Source organism: Apteryx mantelli, chromosome 25 (assembly GCF_036417845.1).
Source record: "Apteryx mantelli isolate bAptMan1 chromosome 25, bAptMan1.hap1, whole genome shotgun sequence".
In the NCBI taxonomy this organism is placed as follows: domain Eukaryota; kingdom Metazoa; phylum Chordata; class Aves; order Apterygiformes; family Apterygidae; genus Apteryx; species Apteryx mantelli.
Genome location: NC_090002.1, coordinates 11,040,177 through 11,065,104, shown reverse-complemented (window position 1 = coordinate 11,065,104; position 24,928 = coordinate 11,040,177). Strand labels below are relative to the sequence as shown.

General features: G+C 37.6%; 1 protein-coding gene across 2 annotated transcripts; it reads left to right on the top strand.

Annotated features, from left to right (window-relative positions):
- Window positions 1-287: 287 nt before the first annotated feature.
- On the top strand, window positions 288-24,880 carry ST7L (suppression of tumorigenicity 7 like). 2 transcript variants are annotated; one of them, XM_067310824.1, is made up of 16 exons: window positions 288-498; window positions 1,330-1,412; window positions 2,416-2,581; window positions 3,197-3,251; window positions 3,924-4,039; window positions 5,430-5,508; window positions 6,344-6,498; window positions 7,115-7,212; window positions 7,870-7,984; window positions 9,737-9,809; window positions 10,544-10,646; window positions 13,765-13,915; window positions 14,079-14,171; window positions 17,010-17,149; window positions 23,687-23,770; window positions 24,334-24,419. In XM_067310824.1, exons 1-15 carry the CDS (start codon window positions 288-290, stop codon window positions 23,738-23,740), a joined length of 1,692 nt encoding a protein of 563 aa, XP_067166925.1. In that variant the 3' UTR covers window positions 23,741-23,770; window positions 24,334-24,419. The 2 variants fall into 2 exon arrangements, with proteins under 2 accessions (XP_067166925.1, XP_067166924.1); XM_067310823.1 differs by lacking the exon at window positions 23,687-23,770 and having other exon boundaries at window positions 24,334-24,880.
- Window positions 24,881-24,928: the final 48 nt, after the last annotated feature.

The following is a 24,928-nucleotide window of genomic DNA, read 5'->3' as shown; positions in this document are numbered from 1 at the left end:
AAGCGCCGCCCGCACCATGTTGACTGAGGGCAGACGTCGTCGGCGCCGCCATTTTAGCGGCGGGCAGGAGCGGCGGGATGCGGAGGGCGGTGCGGGGACCGGCTGGCCGCCTGCGGTCGAGAATGCCGGGGCTGGGGGACAGCCCCGGGGCCGGGGTTCCCCGCGCCGGAAGCCCTGCGGCAGTCAGGCAGGCAAGCAAGCAAGCAAGCAGAGAGGAAGGGAGGCTGGGCGACTGGGCCCCGCCCCGCGGTCCTCCCCTATCCCGTCGTGCCCCGGCAGCGGCGGCCATGGCGGACGGCGGCGGCGGCGGGAGCGGGAGCGGGCGGGCGGCGCCGGGCCCGGGCGCCGCGGCGGCGCTGCGGCGCTGGGAGCAGCTGCGGCGGCGGGCGGCGGCGGCGGCGCCCTGGGCCCGTGGGCTGCTGGCGGCAGCCGCCGGTCTCGGCTTCTTCTACGTGGTGTTGCGGGTGCCGCTGCGGCTCCGCGACGGCCTGGCGGCCGGTGAGGCGCGGCGGGCCGGGCCAGGCCGGGGGCGGCGGCGGCGGCGGGGCCTGCGCTGTTAAACTTAGCTTGAACCCGCGGCGGCTGGATGCGGCTCCCCAGCGGGGGTCGTGCCTGTCGCGCGGCTCCCCGGTTGGTGGTGCCATACGCTGCTAGATTTCTCTCGCCGCCTCTTCCCGCTGCTGCTAGCCTGGATGAGGCTATAGAGTGACAGGTGGAAAGATCACATCTAGTTCTAGTTAGAAAACATGGCCAGAGTGATAACAGAACTGCGTTTTCCTGTGAATACCAAGAAAGGGAATCTATATAAGATACAGAAGACACAATGTGCTAATATGTCGTACTGTGCAACACTATAATACATATTAATTTTGGCTCACTTTTTGTTATATTTTATATCTTTGTTTTAGTGTTGCGCAGGAATATGCTTTTTCAAAAAGTAAGCTTCCTCAGTGTCCTTGTTAACACTGAATAGAAACTTGTATCCGAACAATAACTTTCAGTTTTAGATTAAAATAAAATAATGCATTAAAATGGCTTGTTATTATTCACCAGCCATGCAGATAGTTGAAATCATAGCCGCCTTTATCCAAGCATATGCACAGAGATTTTAAGTGGCATATATAACCTAACTAATGTTAGACAGTTCCAACAAGAAGGTGACAGATGAAAAGGGTTCTCTAACAAAATAACCGTTATCTGTAACGTTACTAAGGCGATGTTGCATTATATGTTTGCATAGTATTTTATACAGTATTGTTTGTTTAAAAACAAGTTATTTGTGTTTTTTGGTTCTGCTTATAAACTCTTTGGTTTTGTTTCTCTTAACAGTGACTGTATTCTTAAGCACTTTGACACCAAAATTCTACTTTGCACTTACTGTGACTTCATCTTTTATTTCTGGACTGATATTTGTAAGTAGTTTGCTTCCCCCCCCCCCCTTTTTTTTTAACATCTTTTGAACTTGTTAAGGTGAAATGCAATAAACTTTTTTTGAACAGACTCTAGAGGGTGCCTTTGTACTACAAGGGAACTTACTGTTTAGTATCTCTTCTGGTGTATTGTAAGCACTCTCTTACTATGTATCCTGCATGTTTCAATAAGTCTTAAGTAACCTGTGCCTGTTTTAGGAATTCAGGCTTGTTTTAAGATGTGTGTGTATATCTATATCTGTATATATGGAAATTATGCAAAATATGTTTCTTAAAAGAAAAAAAAGTGGATTTTGGGCAGCAACTACTTGTAGTAATGTTTCATAACAAGGAATACCGTTTGTTTGAATGTGACTTGTTTCTGCATGCTAATGGAAGTACTCAGATAAGTTGGTCCAGGGCTGACAATATAGTATAGTGCTTGAGGACTGTGATAAGCAGATGCTTTTAATAGCATAAAGAGAAAGACAGTAGTGCTTTTGATCCAAAATTTCTAGTAAGTGAACTAGATTACCGTTGCTTAAAACTTCCCTCTTAGGAGTTTGACTGGCAGAACATCTCAGTTTAACTCTCCATTTTGTGCTTTATTTTTTAGATTAATTTTGTAAAATGAAAAAGCTACACCCAGCTTGTGATTCTTGCCTCTACGTCTAGTTTCCCCATACTGCACACTTTGGTATTAAAAGATCCAAGCACCTTCTGAAATGGTTTAGAATTTAGCTTAATAACTCGGGGAGGGGGAACTCATGTTTGATGAAATTTTTACTATTTTTTTTCGGTCTCTTTCATGTTATGTGGGAGATCTTGCATGACAAGACAGGCATGAAACAGTTAATTGGTGTTAATTTGTATGTAGATAAGTTCTGTCTGTAGTCATTTGCAGGGGACTGTCCTTGCTGTTCACAGTTTGCTTTTCGTTTCTTAGGTTTATATTGGAAGAGTGTTGCCTAAGGAAATTTCTGGTGCTTTTTTACTCTTGTGACAGGTGTTCGAGTGGTGGCATTTCCGAAAATATGGCACATCTTTCATTGAGCAGGTATCTGTGAGTCATTTGAGGCCCCTCATTGGTGGAGCAGAAAACAGCCCTCCAGCACCAGTAGCATTCTCAGCTAACAGTGGAGAGAATGAAACAAACAGGCAGAATATGCCAGGTGATTGTTAATGCATCCCTATGGTTTTCATTGAGCTTCAAGAAGGCCTTGTTCAAGTGAATTTATTTTTCTTTTGGATGGTTTTGATTCTGCATTAGTGCTTACAGTAACTGGAGAAAGGCCTACATTTTACCAATGTGTTTTATTAATAATGGTAAAAGAAATTAAGTGATACATAATATGTTACATAGTATCATTAATCTAAAACATTCATTATCAAAAACATCATTTTCAAAATATTACACGTTTATCTAGAACTGTTTCAATAAGAATAGATTTTTGCTATTCTTAATATGTACAAGATAAACATTGCATGAATGTGCATAGCAGTGTTTAATTTTTCCACTGTGTGCTTTTGTATGATGGAAATGCTGGGGGGAAAAGATCCATGGGACAACAGAAGTTTAGGGAGCAGAAAAAGATCATATGTGTTTAAAAAAAAAAAAAAAAAAAAACATAACTGAGATGAAACTGTATAAATCTCAGATTAAAACCAGTTGTGGGATTTGTTGTTGAAGTAAAACTGTGTAGTTACTATATTTTAAAGTCATGGTAGTATTTCTTGTGCTCTTAATTCAGAAAGTACTTACTTTTTTTTTTTAAATCTTTTTTCAGAGTGCAAAGTGTGGCGAAATCCTCTCAATCTTTTCAGAGGGGCAGAATATAGCAGGTATTAATAATCTTATTTTTCATTGCTAGTTTTAAAATTAGTCTGGAACGTATTTGTTGTGTTCCCAGAGCTTGCAATAATACTATTGGGAGACAGTAAGACCTACAAGATTATAGGGGTGAAGTTTGGACTGATGCCAGTCCTGTGTTTAAAAAGCACCTATCCAGACTTTGGCAGTTTCAATGTTAAGAATGAGAATATTATTGTAAACATCATCAGATTTTCAGAGTAAAGTAGGAGAAAAATACTGCTGAATTTATTTTGTTGTTCTTTTCGGAAAACTCTAGGAAAATGATGGTCTCACAGCTGTTGAGTTATTTTATTCAGATGTTGAGACAGTGATTCTAAATCTGAAATCTCACTTCTTAAACTAATATAGCCATGCTGTAAGTCTCTGTGCTATTTCATAGGAAAAGGTGCTTCTTAGGTAGCCAGTTCCCCAGTCATTTAGAACTTTGGGATCAAAAAGACTTTTTTTTCCTCTGCAGGAAGCCTTCTGGCAACCTGTACAGATCATGGAGCAGTAGTACTTTGAAAACTTCTGGTTAGTAGCCCTCTCCCTTATTAATAAGGTTTCTGCACTAGCTTCGGTTAAGCACATCAGATATCCTCCTTGGGATCAGCATTACCATTTACTAGCAGCACATATTACTGAAATTTCTTTTATTAAAGGTACATGTGGGTGACTGGGAAGGAGCCTCTTACATATTACGACATGAATTTGTCTGCTCAAGATCATCAGAACTTTTTCACATGTGATACGGATGCCCTTCGGCCTTCAGATACAGGTACCAATGACATATGTATGAGATATATATATGAAATGTGTAAAGCGGATATTTTTAATATATGTCAGCATAGCACAAGCTATCATATGAAACAGTGCTGTCTCCATGATTTTATTATAGTATTCCAAATGTTTAGTGCAGAAAATGTACTCAACCTGGTTATTGTCAGACTAGGTGCTAACTATTACCAATTTGTCAAGTTCCAAAAGCATTACTTGTCAGCTAGCTGTGACATGTTTGATGTGTTTTTGCTTCACAAATGGAGTGTATTGTCTCGCTTACTAAGCCAAGACTAATATTTTGTTTCCAAAAGAGAACTTGAACATTTTTCCACGTTATTCTTGCTGGACAGCAGAAAGTTTTGTTCCAAAAGAAACATGCATAGGTTCTTCAGTTTTCTTATCATACTTGAGATAGGCCAGATATTTATTTCCATGAATGTAATGTTCTGGAGTTCTTTCAGAACTGTTATTTTGTGTGAAAGCTATTAATTCTGCCTAGAAAATGGTAGCTGTAAGTAAGCTGTCTTTCTTTTGGTTGAAGTTGGCTCCCAGTTTGGGATCCCACTTTTCTCTAGTAGAAACATATGGGGAAGGGTGTAGAGATGCTTCACTGAACCTTTTGTTTGCTCTTCATCTGACTAATTTTGAATTTGAGTTGTAGTAATTCAAATAAACCTTTTAAATAGGTAGATTTCATCCTTTGTTTTTAATTACTTCTTAGAACATCTTTTAATAAGATGATAAATGATTGTATTATATCTTGAACTGGCTTTGCCATGTTATTCCACTCAAACATGCTTTGTAAATTTAAAAATAAATTGTTTAACCCTGTATGATCTGGTTGTCCAAACACTGAAGTATGAAATAATAACTGTGCAACACACATCTTACTATATCAACTTTCTTTGAAGTTCTGTTTGAAAGCTTAAATTAAAATTCTGTGCAGGTCTGCAAGAACCTGTGTTTAACAATTGCTCCTGCCAAGCTTTCAACAAACCTTGTGAAATGTTTCCAAAAATCTGTAGCAATTTAGAAACTGTACATCTGCCTGGTTATGTAAGCTGCCTTTTGTTTCAGTTTAGGAGTTCTTAAATGGTCAATGAATAATCTTCTTTTTGGTATTGCTATCTTGGATTAAATCTGTGACATAATCAGATGTTGCAAGATTCTGCTTCTTGTGGTAGAAGCTCGTGCTGGAATTAAAATGCTTGTTTACTCTTCCCTATAGCAGTTGTTTAGCAAAGGTGAATTCGCAAAAAGAAAGCGAATGTTAATCTAGTAGAATTGAAACATAAACAGCCAATATTGCCTCAGCTTTTCTGATTGGTTAACTAGGTGTTAGCCTGCATTTCTGTTCCTCACCAGCCTTTTAAATGTTTTTGCAACAGTTATGCAGAAAGCATGGAGAGAGAGAAACCCTCAAGCCCGGATTAAAGCAGCTTATCAAGCTTTAGAATTGAACAATGAGTAAGTTTAGAATATAAGTTAATTTTCTTTATTTCCGGTGTGAAAGATTAAATGGCATAATATTGACCACAGTATCAGTTTCTTGTCCTAATTATTTAGAATTAGCAAGAGAAGTTTCTAAATACTTTAAGAGGGATTTTTGCGAGTATGAGAATCACACACGTGGCTGTCAGTTACACTGAAGCATTGAACTATGTTTTAGAAAAAGTAGCTTTTGTTCTCCCTTTTTTCTTAGAAAAGTTTGGTTTTTTTTTTTAATCTTTGTATCAGTAGCAATAACACAGGAAAACTCATGCTGAGGTGGAACAGCCTAAACTGAATATGAGAATCTAGGTGTATCAGGAATGGCATTGTGATAGTACTGTATTGGGAGTTCATAGATGATGTTGTTCTAAGGGTTTTAAATATACTTGTATAACACAAACCAAAAAATTTCACTCACTTCTGCAATCAATTTTGTTTTGTAATCTGGTCCTTTTTGTGTAAAAAGGTTTACCTTTTTGTTTTAGAAAACAAACCAATAGAACAAAAAGGAATTTCACACAATTATCACAGCATTTTAAATATTTAATGGAAAATAATTTTACTAGCAGTTATAACTTTTTTTTTTTCTCAGAATGTTTATTTTGCCTTAAAGCTGAAAGGTTTCTGTTTTCCTGGCATTCACCATTTGAACATAACCAGTGAATATTATGGTACAGCAGTTTACTATTGTCAATGCTTAGATACTAAACACGAGCAAAAACTCCCTATTTCGGAAGCTTTTTACGCTTACTCAAAAATATTAAGCTTTTTGTCCCTTAGAATATTTTGTGTCTTTTTTCTGCTGTTACAGCTGTGCAACTGCATATGTTCTTCTGGCTGAGGAAGAAGCAACAACTATTGTAGATGCTGAGAAGTATTTTAAACAGGCTCTGAAAGCAGGAGAAACAATTTACAGAAGGTCTCAAAACTGCCATTCCCAAAGTCCTCAGCATGAAGCACAGCTGAGTAAGCATTTTGAACCAGATAAACAAACACCTGTTTTTCAGCAGCAAAGTAAAATGAAAGTTATGATTAGTGATTCAAGTTTAATTCCCAAATCAGTGTAGCAGTTCTTACTGTTTTAGCTATGCTTAGCATGACATGCTGTGTGATCTTTTGTAGTACCAGAATAAACTTAGAAAGTGGTAGTTATGCTATGTATTTGTCATAGGTTGTCTTGTTGATGCTCCTTTTATTCCAGCCAACATTTGGGGGGGGGGGGGGGAGTCTAATTTTTTTGCCGTTTAACCTTGTTAAAAGGATTTGCTGACATTGGTCTAGATGGGCTTTGGTTGGGACAGCTCTATTAATTATTTTATACTTTTACATACGGTTAGGGAAGAACAGGTTCTATGTTTTTGTTTTGTTTTTTTGAGAGAGAGAGATTTCTATATCTTCATTTTAGAGGTGTAGAAAAGATGATGACAACAATCCTGAATGTATCTTTACTATTTTGGTTCTACAGTCAGTTGCACCTGGATTAGCTACTTTGAAATATTCCTGTTAGAGTGTGTGTTCATGTTTATTTGTTTTTTTAAAAGGATTGTAACTGATGGACTAATTTTCCATTTTTTTTAATCAGGAAGAGACACCAATGTATTGGTATATGTGAAAAGGAGGCTAGCTATGTGTGCAAGAAAACTTGGAAGAATAAGAGAAGCTGTAAAAATGATGAGAGATGTAAGTAATTTAAAAGAAGTGTGAGCAACTCCTGATGTTTTTCAGTCACGTTGTCCAAACTGGTCATGTAAAACTCCCTTTCTAGGCATCATAGTGAATCTAATTGAATTATTTCCCAGTGAGATTTGCATATCATGATGGATTTACTTACTGGGGGGGATGGCGATGACAATTTTTTAGATTCCTGTATCTAGAAACTAAATTTTCACATTATATAATGGCATATGTTCACAGTTTTGCTGTCAAGTTTGCTTCACACTTGGGTCAATGACTAACTTATCAAAATAGCCAAACTTTGTACTTCATCGTATTTCACTCTTACCTTTTGCTTGCCCAAGATGTATCATAAATTGTTATTACACAAAAATATACTGACCAAACCAGCCCACTGGGAGAAACATGCCAATCTGGGCTAAAAGTATTGTGTATGAACACCTAAGTATACTTGTTTTCCGGTAGATGAATGCAGGCAAAAAAAGTGACCCCTTTAAGGTAGGGATGGTGCAGTACTTTTGGTTACATGCCTGTTTTCAACACTGCAAAAGAACAGGGCATTGACAAAGCTTAAATTATTGTATTTTTTTCTTAACTGTTTCAGGAGTTCAAATAAAATACTATATAATCATACCTAATTTATTTCTCTTTATTGATTTGCAGTTAATGAAAGAGTTTCCACTTCTTAGCATGCTGAATATTCATGAAAACCTCCTGGAGGCACTGCTGGAATTACAGGCTTATGCAGATGTCCAGGCAGTTTTAGCGAAGTATGACGGTAAGTAATGTCTATTGGAAAAATACTGACGTTTATGTATAATTGTATAGGTGAGGGGGCAAAGTGTGTCTGTTCAAAAGCCAGGTGTCTACCAATGTCTGAGCTAGTTGGCTAGATTCCCCTCATCACCCACAAAAGGCACTTTTAGAGCATGAGTCAGGTTTTTCCATTTAAAATGATGAGCTCAAGATGGAGTTATCCGAATTTAGGCAAGCTAAATTACATACGAATTAAGTATCATGTTCTTAAGTTACCACTAATCCACAAACAGATCTTGAAGTTCACTTTGCCTCCACTCAAGGATTTTTTTTTTTTTTTTTAAATCTCTTCTAGATCCCTGGTTATGAATAGTTCCATCAGCCTTTTTCAGTTGTCATATAGCCCCCTTAAAGTATTTGATGTAGATAGGCTGAAAAAGGTAGCCTTCCTTTCTGTCATCCTCTGGTCTTGTTCTGACTATTCTGTAATACTGAGTCTGCTTGCCAGAGACTGGTGGTGTACAAGCTTTTCTCCCTTAAATGACAGTGGTTTGCTTTCACTATGCTTCTGAATCAGAATGTTGCAGGTGTTGCACAGGTCTAGATAAATGTTAATGAAATAGGTACTTACTTGTCCCCAGAGTTTTGCCATGTAGCTAACACCCAGGTCATTAGTGTACCAAGTGCTGCTGCCAAAACTGTCCCTTTAATCATCTTCAGAATGGAGGGACGTAGAAGCAGTATTTTGTGGCCAGCGATCCATGCCCTTGAGAAGTCAGTGTGTTCTCTGTTGTGTCTCAGTTCTTTATTGCTTCAGGGAATCAGAAGTATGATGTTCTTGCCAAAATCCTGTGCCCCTGTGTGTGGCCACTTCAGCTGTGTGCTTGTATTATTTGACCATCCATGCTTTGCTGTACGGGTTCTTATTAATTTAACAAAACCATTTGCTCTTTTGCCAGGATGTCTTTGTTAATGTCAGAAATTGTGACTTTCTTAAGAAAAGGGTGCTCTGTGTGGTGGTTTTTTAAATTTAATTTTATTTATTTATTTATTTACTTAAGCAAAAGGCCAGGATGGGATTTACCAAAAAACCCAAGAGCTATATGACTATACACAACATGATGCTTGGTAATGAGACCCCAGGCTTTGTCTGCTTTTAAAGTAAACTTGTACTGTGAAGTGCTAACCTTCTAATCTATAATTGTCATCTCAAACTTGGCCTCAGAAGTTGTTCTACAAAGCATCAAACTAATAGATACTTTTCCCATTGAATTGGAAAAGAATGGAAATTGCATTTTCTTTTAACAGTTTTTCTATCTGTCATGTAGTTTTTTTGGTCAGCTTCTAGTCAGTGTCTCTTTCAATATTTTGTAAAACTCTGTGTTTGTATACAGTTGCAAAATAAGGTGAAGATTAAAAGCTCATTTTAAACCTCCATGGGTTAATATAGGGAAAATACCTTGTTCTCAAGTGTCTATTTAGGCATGCATTTCTCTTTAAATCCAGTTTCAGCATCTTGGTATGTTTAGAAGAAAGAATTACTCTTTCCAACCCAACTGCAACTCTGAGTTTTTGATCTGAGACTGACTGGTCACCAGAAGACTGTGCTTAGTGGCTAAGAATTTCAGGGTTTCTAATCATAGCTGAAGTGTTCCAGACGTGACATTTATTATATGGTATACCCAAATAAAAATCTTTAAGCTCAAAGGAAGTGGGTTTAAAATGTTTGTCTTACTTTCAAATGTTACAGTTTAATTATTTTATTTTATCATAGATATTAGTCTTCCAAAATCAGCAGCAATATGTTACACAGCAGCCCTGTTAAAAGCCAGAGCTGTTTCAGAAAGGTAAGCAAGCCCACTTGTGAAAACAGTGATTTGTTGCTAATCTTGGATTATGCTGTAAAGTGTGAATTAAAAAGATCTAAATCCAACACATAGTGCTTATATTTCTAAAAATAATAGCTGTGTATTTATACAAAATTCTTTCAATTTTTATTGTTTTGCTTTTCTCTTGAAAAATAAACTTTATGGACAAATAGTATGCTCTTACTTTGTGTAAAATCCAGGATAGTTGAACATAATTAAAAAAATTTTTTAAGCATCCGTAAAATTAATGCAGGTAAAGGGATTATCCAAAAGCACATATCCACAGATGTACTTTTCTATAAATTAAGTTTTCAGTATTTCGCTTGTGATGTTCAGCAGGTTTGGGGGTTTTTTTGTGTGTGGATTAAGTGCTTGATATTCGTGGAAGTTCATATTGGCATTTGTTTTTTCCTGATCTAGTCCTCAGGTGATTCTAGCTTTTCCTCCTTAGAAGGTCATGTTGCAACAATCTAATTAAAGACTGAGAACTCAATTACCTTAGGTGATTGACATTAAGTTTCTAAAAGGTTAACATATCTTTGTCATTTTGGCATGGATGCCAGTCAAGATACCAAAACTAGCCTTTGCATTTGTTTGCTAGAAGGGTTTATTTTTCATTTTTGATAAATCAGTCAGTTCTTGGTGAGTTCCAACTTTAAACAAACAACTGGTTAGCATTTATCGATTTTGTTCTGCATGGGTTTTCCCTTCAGGTTCTCCCCTGAAACTGCCTCCAAAAGAGGCCTTAGTACAGCAGAAATTAATGCTGTGGAAGCAATTCACAGAGCTGTGGAATTTAACCCTCATGTTCCAAAGGTAAGAGTATTTTATTTCCTGTAGGACTACTTTATCTTCTGAGAGAAGTCATCTTATGTTATTGTCTTGTGGTTTGAGCCTTTCTAACCCTGTGCTTTTTTGAAGTTGGTTATAACTCCAGCCCTTGAGTTGTTTATATCATAAATGTTTGGCTCTAATTAGTTGTTCATAATTGGTAGTATTCAATAGTTTTGTTACAAAAAAGTTTAAATGCAAGTTAAAATTTTCTAACTTGCTGGAAAATCCAGTGATGTATTGCTGAAGGCCCTTTGGGTAAGCTAAGTATTAGTAAATATGAATTTAGGTCTTTCAAATCCCTGAAGCCAAATTAAATTATCCAAACAATAACTACCCATAATACTTCAAAATACTTCTTTCTATTGTATTTAAAGCATGCCTCCAGAACTCTAATTATTATTGAAAGATCTGCAGTCACTTATTTTCTTCATCACTGTGTAAACAAGATTAAGAACCTGTATTGTTACATGCTGTAACTTAATGTCCATCATTACCTGAAGTAGCCAAGGTAATAGATTCCACTAAGCGTTGTGTGAAAATAAAATCTTTTCTTGCTTTTTACTGTGCTAGTATTGGTTATGCATTCGGTTTGAAGTCTTGAATGTAGAAAGTTGGCTTAGTTCTGGACATAATCCTCTGCAAATAATCATGGAGGCCAAATGACTATCGCTGTGAAGGCTTGAATTATCCAACCACTCTATTCTGTCTGCCTGTCCAATCTAATAGAATGTGCACTGAGAAAGCTAATTGCTGGGAGAAATTGCTGCTTGTTTGCATGACTGATCAAGAGCGTAGCAAGTTCATTTCAGACAGTCTCAGACAGATTTTTCTTTACCCTCTGCCTTTAGGGGAAGAAGATTATAACGCATTATCATTATCTAAAAGTTCCTTTGTATATCCTTCAGTTGTTTCAGGAGCCTCATGTACCTTTTTTAAGAAGTTAGATACCATTTCAGGCAGTCTGCTTGCAAAATATGTTTGGTAGTTTTACAGACAATCAGGAAACTGATTCTGAGTTGCAATACTGTGATCTCCTCTTCTAATTGCATACATATCCAGATTTCTTCTTAGTTTTTTATTACAATAGCTCCTTGAAACACCTGTTGATAAAACTGCCAGGCAGAATTTTACTGTTGCTGGCTACCTAGAGTATGGGCTGTAGAATATTCGTAGTCAAAACAAACAAGAAAAAAGAGGAGAGGAAGGTCACAAATAAGTGAAGTAATTTACCCAATACATTATGGTGGACTAGTGGGGAAGAAAATCTAGTTTCTAAATTTGCAGTCTGTCCTTTCCTCTGAACTAAAAATGAATGAATATGTGAAGTGTAAATCTTTGTTCTTGTGTCTAATTAAAGTGATTGTCTTTGCAGATAACATCATTTTGCATAAGGAAAATAAAAATAATGTTTATTTCTTTTTGCTCTGAGTTATGCTTTTACAAGGATGGCTTTTGTTTGAAAAGTTAGGAAAGCATTTTATGGTGCTACAAAATGATGCTTTTAAGCCATTTCAAATGGGAGATCTGTAGCTACATTTTGATAATGTGCAAAACATTCTTTTCCAGTCATCTTCTGAGTATTTTACAAATTTTAACTGGGTAAAAAGACTTTCTTAAATCTGCAAAAAAATATATATATATATATATTCTTTTCATACTAATACCTTGTCCGTTTTATGGTTATAAAAAAGATATTAAAATCTTCCAGATCCTGGAATTTTTTCTGTTCATGTGGTAACTTATGGGTGAAGAGTAGTTAAACTCCGAAGCATGGAGGTTAGCATTAGTATGTTGAGGCTATACTTGCAATGGGGCTTCATCACCACTATTGCATTTGCATTCCCCTACTCTTTAAGCAGTTAGTACAACTGAAAACTAGGCACTGCAGAGAGCATGAGGAGTCAGGTCGAAGGTCAGATATTTGAGACCATTTTCCCACAGCAGCCCTGTGTGAGTGATCCTTTACTGTGTTTAAAAAAAAAAAAAGAATGAAGAGGATTAGTGAGGATTAGCAAGAATATTACCCTCCAGAGTGTAGGCCCAAGGCACTAAGAGAAGAACCTAGCCAGGCAGTAAATGTGCTTTATTTGGCCAGGGCACAACCCCTACTACATTCCTTCAAGAATCTGAATGGGAAAAGTTAAGTCCTCAAACTGGATTAGTAAATAATCTCATAGTTTGTGGCATCTGCTGAAATAAATCGGTGAGTTGGCTGCATTCTTACACTTTGGGAGACAGTCAAAGGAATTGCCAGCCACATTGATCAAAGGTGTGGATTAACTTTGGCTGTTATTGAATGAGACACTATATGCTAGGAGAAGACAACTCCTAAGTAAATACTAGAGCTGGAACTATCATTTCATGCTTCTAAAAATTACTTATCTGTTTTTAAAAGCTAAGTTCAAAAGGAATACCTCTCTTTTTTTAATATACAATGAAAAAAACAAAATTGCATATCCTGTGTTTTAAGGGAAATGGAAAATTTATTAATTCTTGTAGTCTTTGGCTCTTTTGTGCATTGTGTATCCTGCTCATGTAGGAAGAAGGCTGAAACTGAGAAATTCTGAAATCAGAGATACTTGTGGTAGCACAGCAAAACCACATTAAAACCACGATTTGCTGAATTTTGCTCGATTCTTCTTCCTTTCGTTAGCATGCTGGCACTTATCACCAATTTCTGATTTGCTACTGATACTTGAGAACTAACAAATATTTAGCCTCCTGCATTGAAAGTGATAAAAGTGAGTAAAAAATACTAGGGTTTTTATTAGCCTAAACTTGCAGCTCATTGCTATTGTACCAGCAGCACTACATTTTATGCATTTTCTACAAAAACTTTCATATTTTGCCTCACTGAAGATGCATTTTTTTCCTGATACTCTGCATGTGAAAATCTCATTTTAAGAGCCTTATACACTGATATTTCTTTTTTTTTTTCCTTTTCCCTTTCCTGTGCAAATAGATGCTATTTCTTCAACAGACAGAAGTTGGTCTCTGTGCGATGTGCTCTGTTATGCCTCAAATAATCCTTCATGTTTCACAGTTAGTAAGGATTTAAGAATATTTCGTGTAACAAAGTGCTTTCCACTTTTACTTTCAGTATTTGCTAGAAATGAAAAGCTTAGTCCTACCTCCAGAGCATATTCTGAAACGAGGGGACAGTGAGGCAGTAGCATATGCTTTTTTTCATCTCCAGCACTGGAAGAGGATAGAAGGAGCTCTAAATCTGCTACATTGTACATGGGAGGGCAGTAAGTATCTTTGTTTTCATTGGGTGTGTTTTTTTTTTTCTTTTTCTTTTTGGACAGTAGACTAATCTCTTTGCCTTTATTCACCTCAATCACAGTTGGTTCTCTTTGTAGGAATCTGGTTGCTTGGTTTAGCTATGAATATAATGTCACTCTCTTTTTTCAGCGTTTAGGATGATCCCATACCCGTTAGAGAAAGGCCATCTTTTCTATCCCTATCCGAGTTGTACAGAAACAGCAGACAGAGAACTGTTGCCAAGTAAGTGGTTTGTAAGCATCGATGATAAAACGTAACTTAAGGAAGTATTCAGTTTGTGTTGTTCTGTATTTACCTTACTGTGGTTTCTGGCTTGAGCTCCCCATGAAGGGGATTTAGCTACTTGTTGATGTCCCTCCCAAATGTTCCTTAAGCACTTTACATGTGCATGGGGATAAATGTTAGCTTGATTCTGTAATAACCTAATAGATCCTTCCAGGAGGAAATTTCCATGTGTGATACATCCAACCTGTGTTTTCCCAACTTTGAGAGCAAAAAAATGGACTAGTTCTTGAAATCACATTTAAAAGTCATAGATTTGGTTACTGTTGCAGAGGAGCTGTTTCCTTTTAGCAAAGTGTAAATGTGTAAATGCATGGTTCCAGTCTTACATTCAAGTATCTGGCAAAACCTGTTTGTGATCTTAAAGGAAGTCCTTGGTTAATCTTTAGCTTGAGAGAATGTTTATTGGTTTCTGTGATTAATTTATTGGTGCATATTCATCCACTGCATAGTATGCCTCCTGGAATTTTTTATCCATTTAGATCTTCTTATGGATTTATACTAACACTTGACACTGAAGAGTAAGTGCTCTTCAACTGTCTATTACCTCAAGATTATTTTATGCAAGTATGAGCCTACATGTTTTTTGTTTCTGTAAGGCAACCTGAAAATAAACCATTAGGACCTTCGCTCATTATGTCTGAGAAAGTAACATTAATTTAGATAAGAATTGGACTCTTAATTGTATGTGCTAATAGAATTTTTTTAAGGTTAACTTTTATATCATGAAGAAACACAAGTCCCAGAGGACTGTAAAGGGCTACTGCAAAAGTACCAGCAGACCCACTGAGACCACAGCTGTGGAAAAGCAAACCTGCACATACATATTCCTATTTAAATGCCTGAAGTTATATTTAAAATGTGTAATTTAAATTTGCCCCCAGACTGCTTTAAATTATTCATTTCTCACTTATGCAGGATATTGCACAAGGAATTCCTGGGTTAGTGACTAACCCTAAATTGTAGACTTCCCAGCATAATTAAACACCAACACATGCACATATTTCAACACGATCACTCACGCATTCCTGTTATGTTTTAAATATAAAACTACCCATAAATAAAATCATCTTAACACTTTTATTGCACTACTTCCTCGAGAAATCTTGACACTTAATTTTTTAAACTTATCTATTTAAAATAACGTTGGCCAAATTAATGATTCAAAGACCCTGAATTGGTCTGACTAGTAACAATTCCCGAATGGCTGTGAACATATAGAATTGTTTTTAGTTGTCCATATGTATTTTGGATTTGATTCTAATATCTCAGTGTAGGAACAACTGGTGTAAAAAGAATCCTTCTCTCTCTCTCTCTCTCTCTCTCTTTCTCTCTTTTTTAATCCTTTCCTACTACTCAGTAGTAGACAGCCATTCCTTTGTTTGCTCGGTAAAGAGTGCATTGCTATCATACTGTATCATAAAGTAGCAGGACTGGTTGCTTGTTAAGAAGGTGAACTGATAATCTCTGGGATATCATTAAACAACTCCAACTGGCGTTAGACATGGAACGCTGTGTGTTCTACAGCGTTGTGTTCCATAATCACAGATGTAAAAGCTAAACAAAACCAAGCCCTCTGTCATTGAGTTATAGGCAAAGGCACAAGTCATTTTTGCTGGGGTTGCTTTTATAGTGATAACTTTTTTTATGTGCCAGCATTCAGAAACAGTAACTGGGAGGGTGAACTGTCTTTTTCCTCCTCAGACTTTAGTCTGCTGCATGTTAAAAGCCAAAAAATACAGGTACAAGAAGAAAAACTAGTACAATAAAAACAAATAATGAAACAATTATGTTTTCATTTTTTCTAAAAAGGCTTCCCTAAATTTTGCTTTTGTAGATTTAAAACCAGCTTGTGAAGAAATATGTGCAACCCTTTCATAATTACTTGTGTCTAAAGAAACCTTTTCATTTAAAAAAACCTTTCAGAATCATTGATAAGTCAGAACTGCAGGTATTCAGAGCCTGAAAGTAATTACAAATTCACTAAACAGGTCCTCAGCTAGTAATCAGTTTTAGTGTCTTGAGTGCTGAAAGCTCCATATGCCAGCCTCTTAGGCTGTCTAATCACCTTCTTTTGATTTCATGACCATAGATTGGAAATTGCAAGGAACTGTTATATGCAGAATTTATAACCTAGTTCTGGTGCTGTTTTCTTTGAGATCTGCTCTGTCAGCTGCTTGAAAAATGTACTGTAGTCTACAAACCAGAAATCTTTGGGAAGTTTTACGGAGCTACCTTGTGTGCACGTACGATCTGATGGTTGTTTTGGATTTACTGAACTTAAGGTGGACGAGTATTCCATTAAAATAGGAGAAGCAGGAAAACTGAAATATACTTGAAAAATGAATGCTGTTCTCCTTAAATAATAGAATTAATGCTTCAAAAGGTTGAAAACACCTGAATTGCTTAAATTGGTCTAAGTAATTTGTCTGGAACGTGTATTTTGACAGCTTGTAAATTTTATAGCTCTTCCCTCTGTCCTGTTAAAAGAGCAGGTATCAAAAACTAAGCCTGATGAAATGCTTTAAAAATAAATCCCATGCAAGTGGAAAAGAAGATTGGGAAGAGAAAGCTGTAGTGACTGTTAATAATAAGCAAAGGCATTTAATGTCAGGGAAAAACTTTAAAAAGTTTGAGTAAAGTACTGGGACCTAACATTTTGAGCTGCACAATAGTTGAGTCCACACTTGCGCCTTCTGTAAATGTAGAATGGAGTGTTTAATTCAGAAATCTGTCCTTGATTATCAAATATAAATATTCTTAATATTTTCCTTTCAGCGTTTCATGAAGTCTCCGTTTACCCACAGAAGGAACTTCCCTTTTTCATCCATTTCACAGCAGGCCTATGTTCCTTTTCAGCAATGCTTGCCCTCCTTACACACCAGTTCCCTGAGCTGATGGTCATTTTTGCTAAAGCTGTAAGTATTGTTTCTGTCGTGGGGCTTGCTTAGAGAATTTGTGGGATCTTTGGAAGTTCTGAGGTCCATGGTCTGTGGTGCTGGAGGCTGTAGTCAGTCTCGTGCTCCTGAAGGTGCTGTGCGATTTGTGTGATGTTTAATAGAACTGGATTCATAGCTTACCAGAAAAAACTGATTTTTGTGGTGTTTTTTTTTTCCTCTTTGTTTTGGTTCGTAGTCATGTCGTGTTCCCCCCCCCCCCCCCCCCCAATTTAATCAGGTTACTCCTGAATGCCCATTGAATGCAATGCAGCTCTGGCTTCTACTGTCTCATTGACTTGATTTTTCAGCTTAAAATTCAAGCTGGAAGTAAAAAAACTTTTGCATTCTGATTTAAGAGGCTTTTCCAGGAGCCAACAGGAGTTAAAATCCAAGCCTTGAGAATGTTTAGATTGTAAACTCTCTGAGGCAGAAACTGTTTAAATCTGTATCTTGTATCGTGTTGAGGACATTGTGCATAACAAATAAAACTTTGCACATTCTCTATAAGCCGTTTGACTTGCTGCTGCTTTTTGTTATCTTGCAAAGGAATGCTCTACAGTGAGCAGTGATGGATGCTCCAATATTTACAATAGCAATTGTAAAATCTTCCTGTAAGACATGTTATGGCATCAAAGTTGGAAATCAAATAAAACCCTGTAACATTTTCTTTAATGTATTTCCATTTTACCCTATTTTTCTCAACCTTGCCTTTTAAAAATCAGAGATACCAACATCCGTGCAGCAGATGTTTGCAGTGTCTCACTACGTGTCTGCTCAGTGCTTAATACAGGAGGTGTTAGAGCTTGTGCAGGAAATTTAGACACAATCATTTATCAAATGGTAACTTCTTAGCTTCTTTCCTTCTGCCATATGCATTATTACTGTTCTGTAAACAGGGGTGCTAGTCTTCTAGAATTCTGCTTGGGCAGTTGCTATGTTCTAAAGGTGCTACTACAGAGAGGCTTAGTGACTTGAGTTCTTCCATACAACAACAGTTTAGCAAATCTCTGCAAAGACTGTATTTTGTGTGAGTCAGTGGAACGTTACTGAGATCTGCTTCGCTTGCAAGACACAAAACTAGTGGGAGAATGCTACCTTGTCCTAAAGAACTTAGCTATGGACAGCTTGGACAGCAGTAAACAGCCTGGTTTTGAAAGTGTCTAAAAATGCTACATTGCAGTATGAATGACAGGCTTTTGCTGTCTGTGTTCTCAGGATCCTTCTGAGATCCATAGGAAAGTACATAGTGGTGGGTCAGAAAGCAGCGATGTCATTGCAACAGTGGTTATGTTGTGAAATATTTAAATTGTTGGAATGCAGAAACATAGTTGTGTCCCTTCACTTAACCAATGGATTTTTCCAGCAGAATAATGAAGAATCTGCCTGTGGAATTCAAGTCCACAAAGCTTTGTTACAACCTTATAAAAATGAGGTTGCCGGTGGAACCCAGGCTTTTGTATGCAGTGGCACATGTTATAATGGTCATTTGCAGAACTAAGTATTCAAACAACAATTGGTGTGGTTACCATAGTAAAAGGACTTCTGCATATGTTAAGCCTGTGGTCTTCTGATCCTGTTTGTCGCATTCCCACTGCTGCACTCCATCAAGCTCACTGTAAGGTCTTTGTAGCAAGGACTGTTATTGTAGTGATGTCTCTGTACTGTAAAGGGGTTATGATCCATAATGAGGCTTCCTCTATATTACTGTAACAGAAATAAGTGTGTCTTCAAAATGGTGATTGTAGAGGAGTGAACTTCTGGCTTAAATGTGATAGTCTGTGAACTTTCTGTTGTCGTTTGAACTGGGTGCTAAGATACAGAGATAAGGTGACAGGTATCAACTGGAGCTGTACAAATGTGGCAGTGTACTCAATCTCGTCTTGCTCATAACACTGCATAGGTTCCGTCTTACCAAGTGCAGCATTTCTGGCCTGTCTTGATGAAGCCATTTCTTCATGAGAAGCGTGGGCCATGAATCACCTTATGTCCCTTTGTAAGAATGTATTCAGTGACAATTGAAATTGAAATTTGGGTGAAATGAATGGTATATTTTGACAGAAAGTTAAATTGTTAGTATAACATACCATGGCTTTAATTTGCACTTTTATGGTATCAGAGGAGCATTTCAACACCTGAGAAACTTTACCACTGAGCTTTGTGTTGAATGTGGATTTTATTCTCATAGAAGATTGCAGTGTGAGAGCTACAAAAAATAAATTGGTAACTGGAGATTCTAAAAAGTGAGTAGAAAGGCAGACTGGACCCCAGAAAAAAAGATTTCTTGCTGAGCAGTGCAATCTAGTAGCATTAAGCGAATGGAACTGACAAGAACAGTTGTAAATTAATCATTCACTTCCAAGCCAGCTGCTTCAAAAGTTAGTTAACTGTCACTTACCTTTTGGAAACTAGACCAATGATTTTTATATCCAGTCTGGTTCCAGTTACTAGATAGGGGATTGTGTCCAGTGTAGTTAATACATGCGTTCTGGTTCTGTCATTCTAATACCTATTCAAGGATGGAAATTGGACTTTACAATGGTAACCAAACTTTTTATCTGGATAAAGTGCTTTGATATATTCCTGATCTGTGCTGTTTTAAATATATGTCTGCTGTTGAGGCAGTTGTTCCTATGGATGCCTTCTGTGCCCCTCTCTTTTCTTCCTCTCCCTCCCCTTTTCTTCTTCAGGTTTCTCTTCGTTGCCTCTCTGTTAACAATGCTACTGGCTCTAACCTTGGCTTTCCTTGAACTCTCAAAGCTCTGCTGTCTTACCTCAACAAAGAGGGAAAAATGGCACAGGCAGCTTCCCCTCCCCTCTTCTCAAGCTATACCATGTAATGCCTTTGGCCTTTATTGAACTATGGATCCATAATCATGCAGTAGAGTGGAGTGCCAGCTGAAGAGTACTCAACTCTCAGTGCATTATTTATTCAGGCTTTGCTAGTCAAAAGACAGGGTAAAAGAGTTTCTGCTTTCTTGCTATTTTAATGCACCAGGTAATGGAGACCTAGGAAACAAGCCCTTTTTTCTTAAGAATACATTGTTCCTAAAACATTGGCTTTGCTAGTGACTCTAGTCTACAGTGTCCAAGTCATGCAGGTCTGAGAGTGGGGGCCCCATTTCCACACAGTTCTGTTGATCTTTATGTTGGAAAATGTGGTTGGACATGCCAGTGACAAATTTCAGTGCTGCTCATAATTGGCTGGCTTCATGTAACTAGGGTCTAACTATCTGCTTGATTAATTCTGTAAGGACTGCATTAGCAAAGTTGTATGATTTCCAAAGAGATACAAGGTCAAATGTTACGCTAACAAAGAATCGCTTGGTGAAGTTCTCTCTGGGTTTCTTGAACCAAAAAAAGACTTTGTGCAAGTTAGTTGGTTTTGCATAATGGCATTTTGAATGTCAAGTGACATGTTGTCCAAATGCAGGGAAAAAACTCAAAGGGTTTGTTCATTTGGCAGCATATTTATTTCACTTATTTTCTATAGGAAAGGACAGATAATGTCTGTTCAGCTGAAAAGATGATCAAGAAGCATGCATATCACTGCATAATTTTACCAACCAATTGACCTCAATGGCAGGTACAGAAAAGGGGGTTCTTGCCACTTAGTGTGCTAGCTTAGTGCCAGCGAAAGTGGAAATCTTGAGATGGAGAGGATAAGTGAATTCCTTATCATCCTACTGAGGTTGACACCATCTTCTGCTATTTTAGATGGGATTATTTTTAACTTCCATTTATAGTCTAATGACTAATATTCTTCCTTTTTTAATTATTAAAATATTGTACTCCCCCCCCCAAACATACTGCAATAAAACAATTATTTGTTTTATCTAGTGTCATACCTGCAGGTAATTCTAATATTTTAAGCTTTCTAAATTAAAAATTGTTTTTCATGATTTCAAGCATTTTTTATGATACTATTGAGATAAAGATATTTATCTCAATAAAAGTAAAGATACTATTGAGACTGAGATAAAAGTTCAAGATAAGATACTTAGTGCTTTGATCTCAGTGAAAAAGTGATACAAAATACACTTCCAACAAATTATTGGAATTACTGAATTTCCAACAAATCTAGGGCACAGTTGTAGGAACGACAATGGCAAAATATCATATATATGGAATTTTTCACTATAATCTCTTTGAATGACTTAATTCTGACTGCTTAGATTACATTTGAGTTGTTTCTTAATCAAGCTGTTTCCAGCAATTGAATATATATTGAGTTGCATGACTCTAAAGAGCTTTAAAAAGTTGAATACCTTTCTATTGACTTGAAAAGTCTGAGTTTACATATTTTCATTTGTTAGTGCTTGAGTTTGTTTCCTCCATAATAAATCACAGGGTAAACCTTGGCAAATTGCTAAAAATATTCCAAGTGGCCAAAAATCACAATGAAGCATTTGCTAGTTCCAATGTATACAATGCAATACACCATCAACAAAAGTCTTCAGCACTGGCACCTACTCTGATTCAGCTCCCTTTGAAATTGATGGCAGTCTTTCCATTGTAGTCACTGGCCTTGGGATCAGGCACCAGAAGGATGTTAGTTATGTTTTATACAGGTGGAAGGGTTTGCAGACATTAGGGACTGATATTTCCAGAAGTGCTGAGCATTTACTGATCCAGCTAGAGCCAACTGTGCTTATTAGTTCTCTTGAAACTCAGACTTCTCAGTTTTACTGTTCCTCAACTAGAGGAAGATGTACCCTGCAAGCCATTTTAGGTGATGACAATGGAATGTGCAGCAGTAGAGAATACAGTATGATCCGCAAAAAGAGTGCGTACCCTCTCAGTGTGTGTTGTGGTTAAGAGCTCAGCCTTGCAGGTTTTTCAGATAACTTCTGATCTGGAGAATCCCTCTGTTACTGATAATCTGGGGCTGCTTTGTTTCTTAAGCAGGTGCTGTTCAGGATTTTCTCAGTATACAGAAGGGAGGAAGCACAAAAAATAGATGACATTAATATATACAGTTCACTGAGTAAGCTGAAAAATATTCTGTCATACATAACAATTTCTGTCAAAACTGCAGGCAAAAGGATCTGATTCTTTTTCTATTTGGTATGAATTTTTAATAATTGCATAGATGGAGAACTGGGTAGTTCTGAATAAACTTGCAAAAGTCATGTTGCTCAATTCCTTCTATAATGTCGCATAAAGACACCAAAAAGTCTTCTCTTCAAGAAAATTACAGATGCAGAGTGACAGCAGGCCCTGTCAACAGTCTTGTTAGAAGTGCCTGAAAACAGCTAACATGCTTACCTTCAAAAGAAATATATCCCATTTTATAAGGCCTAATTATCTTTTTTTCCAATATGTGCTACTAGAATAGATCATTATTAGTTAATATTATTGAAAAATTTGCAACAGTGTTCCAGTATCTTATTGAAAGCACTTCCTTGTGCAGGGAATTGGACTAGTTCTGAAGGCAATCCATGTTCCAGAGTGTTTGATATAGATTGCTTGATATTTTCACAGAAAAGAAAGAAGTCATGGGACTTAAATTAAAAATTGGTTATTTTTTGTGATTACAAGATTAGGAGAAAAGATTTTTCTTGCTCGTTGTTCCATAGCTACCCATTAGAGCATTTCTTGCTGTTTTGCTGATAGCAGCCATTGCTAGAGACAGAATATGGGACTAAACAGACCCTAGTCTGGCAAGTCCTGTTTTCTGTGACACTCTGCTTTGCTTTCTGAGCAAATCCCCCTACCACTTTCCCCAAAGCTCATTAAGTGAGACTGGAGAATTAAGTTTTTAGCCAGCTGCTGAGCTTTTCATATTTATAAACACTTGAGTCTTTTGCTTATCTAAGAGAAAATGTGTATAGTTTGGAGATGTGCACTTCCCTGCCAATGTGTAATGAGTGGTTCTACACTTCACAGAAAAAAAGCCTGAAGTTTCCTGTCACAGCTGAGTGTCGATGCCAAGGGCAAAGGTTTCTTGCCTTGCTAATCTACATCTTAACTCATGCACTTAATGTGAAGGTGCCACACGCAAACAGGCAGAGAAGAAGCTAGCTGCAATGAAAAGCTCCTGCGCTGTTGTGAATGTTATGTTTTAAAAGCCTTTTTAATGTAATATTTGAGGTTATGATATAAGCCAGGAGGGCCAAAGTAAAGCCCTCAAAGTAAATGAGTTCTGTCATTGCTGCCTCATGGAAAGAGGGTTTGTATGAGGATAATGCGAGTCCCACTGAATAATTGGGGAGATGGGTTGGGAGGATGCAGGGGAGTTTGCACCGTTTGTTTTAACCTAGTCTTTATTTCTGGAACTGTTTAGATGGCATCTAGAATACAGATCCTGTCTGGAAGCATGGGCTGTCCTTGCTGGATTCTCTGTTCAGTCTTTATACGGTTGAATCAATGACCTATAAATAATACATGCCTGAATAACTAAGAAAATATACTACCCTCCTTTCCAGTCCGCATAAAACTGAAGATGTAGAGCTTAGAGCAGTTGGAAGAGCTGTAGCATGTAGAACTGCTATCCTAACTCATCCTGGTTGCGCCTAGGTATTGCGAGTTCTTTGGCCTGTGAGTGCTCCCAGCGTTCTAGCATCCAGCTGAGAGTGGACTGTATCGTCTAAGCACGGTGGGGTGAGTTAAGGTTTGAGCCGTGACTTCCCAGACCTGCCTTTTCTCCCCCTCCTCCTCCCCCCCCCCCCGCCTTGGATTTGAAGTCAGATTCTTCTTTGTAGTAACACACTATAAGCTGTTATCACAATCTTACTGAAGCTATTCGGTGGCTTTAAGTACTGTTCAGATAAAAAGATGTGCAGTTAAAGCAGAGAGTTTTAAGGTCGAGTTTTGTTCCCCAGCCACCTTGTTGTCTCATCAGCTTTAAGCCAGTCTCAACCTTTATGCCTCCATTTACTAATAGCAAAATTGTAGTAAAGCTTTGTATATGGCAGATGTTGAGGGTTCAGTGTTGTCCTACAGCTGATGGGTGTGGTGGTTTTTTTTGGGGGGGGGGTGTATAGAAATCTGTTAATATTTTCTACAAGCCTATTTCATGGCATCAGTACTGAGGGAGATGTAGCTCTGTATTGTCTTGAGGAAAGATGCAGGATTTTTTTGGTCATACCTTAATCCTATAAAAGTATGTTGTTTTTTTGAAATTGAGTTCATTTTTTTTTGTTGTTGTGTTCTCTTTCTTCCAGTTCTTTGGGACTCTTCTTTCACTCTTCAGCTTCATAATGGAAAACACAGAGGTCTTCATGCTGTCTAGTCCCTGGCGTCAGCTGACTCCAATTTGAGTGGAGCTTGCTTTTCATGATAGCTTGATTCCGTTGATCTCATGAGCATCACTTCCAGCATCCACTGGGTGTGGTTAGCTGACATCTGGATGGGGGGAGGCAAAGAAAGCTGTGTTATTCAAAACGGTATCTTTCACAGGCTTCTACACTGGTAACGATGCTTAATGTTATGAATTTCTCTGACCTTAGAGCCTGTAATCATCTAAGGAAATAGTTTTTGTTGAGCAATATCTTATTGCTCTCTTAATCACTTGTACAACTAGAAGCTAATGCTTACTTTGTAAGAAATGAAAGAACACAAATTGAGCAGATGTTTTGAGTATTGACACTTCCTTCTCAGCTGCAGATGCAGAAGATAATTGGCTTCAATTTGATTTCATAAGCCTTTTTCAAAATACTTGTTAACAGCAAAGTATGGTTCTGCTTTCTTTATTAAAAGGTTGCTTCTTAACACATTGAGTATGTTGACTTCTTAGGCATTTGTTTAATATAGATGATA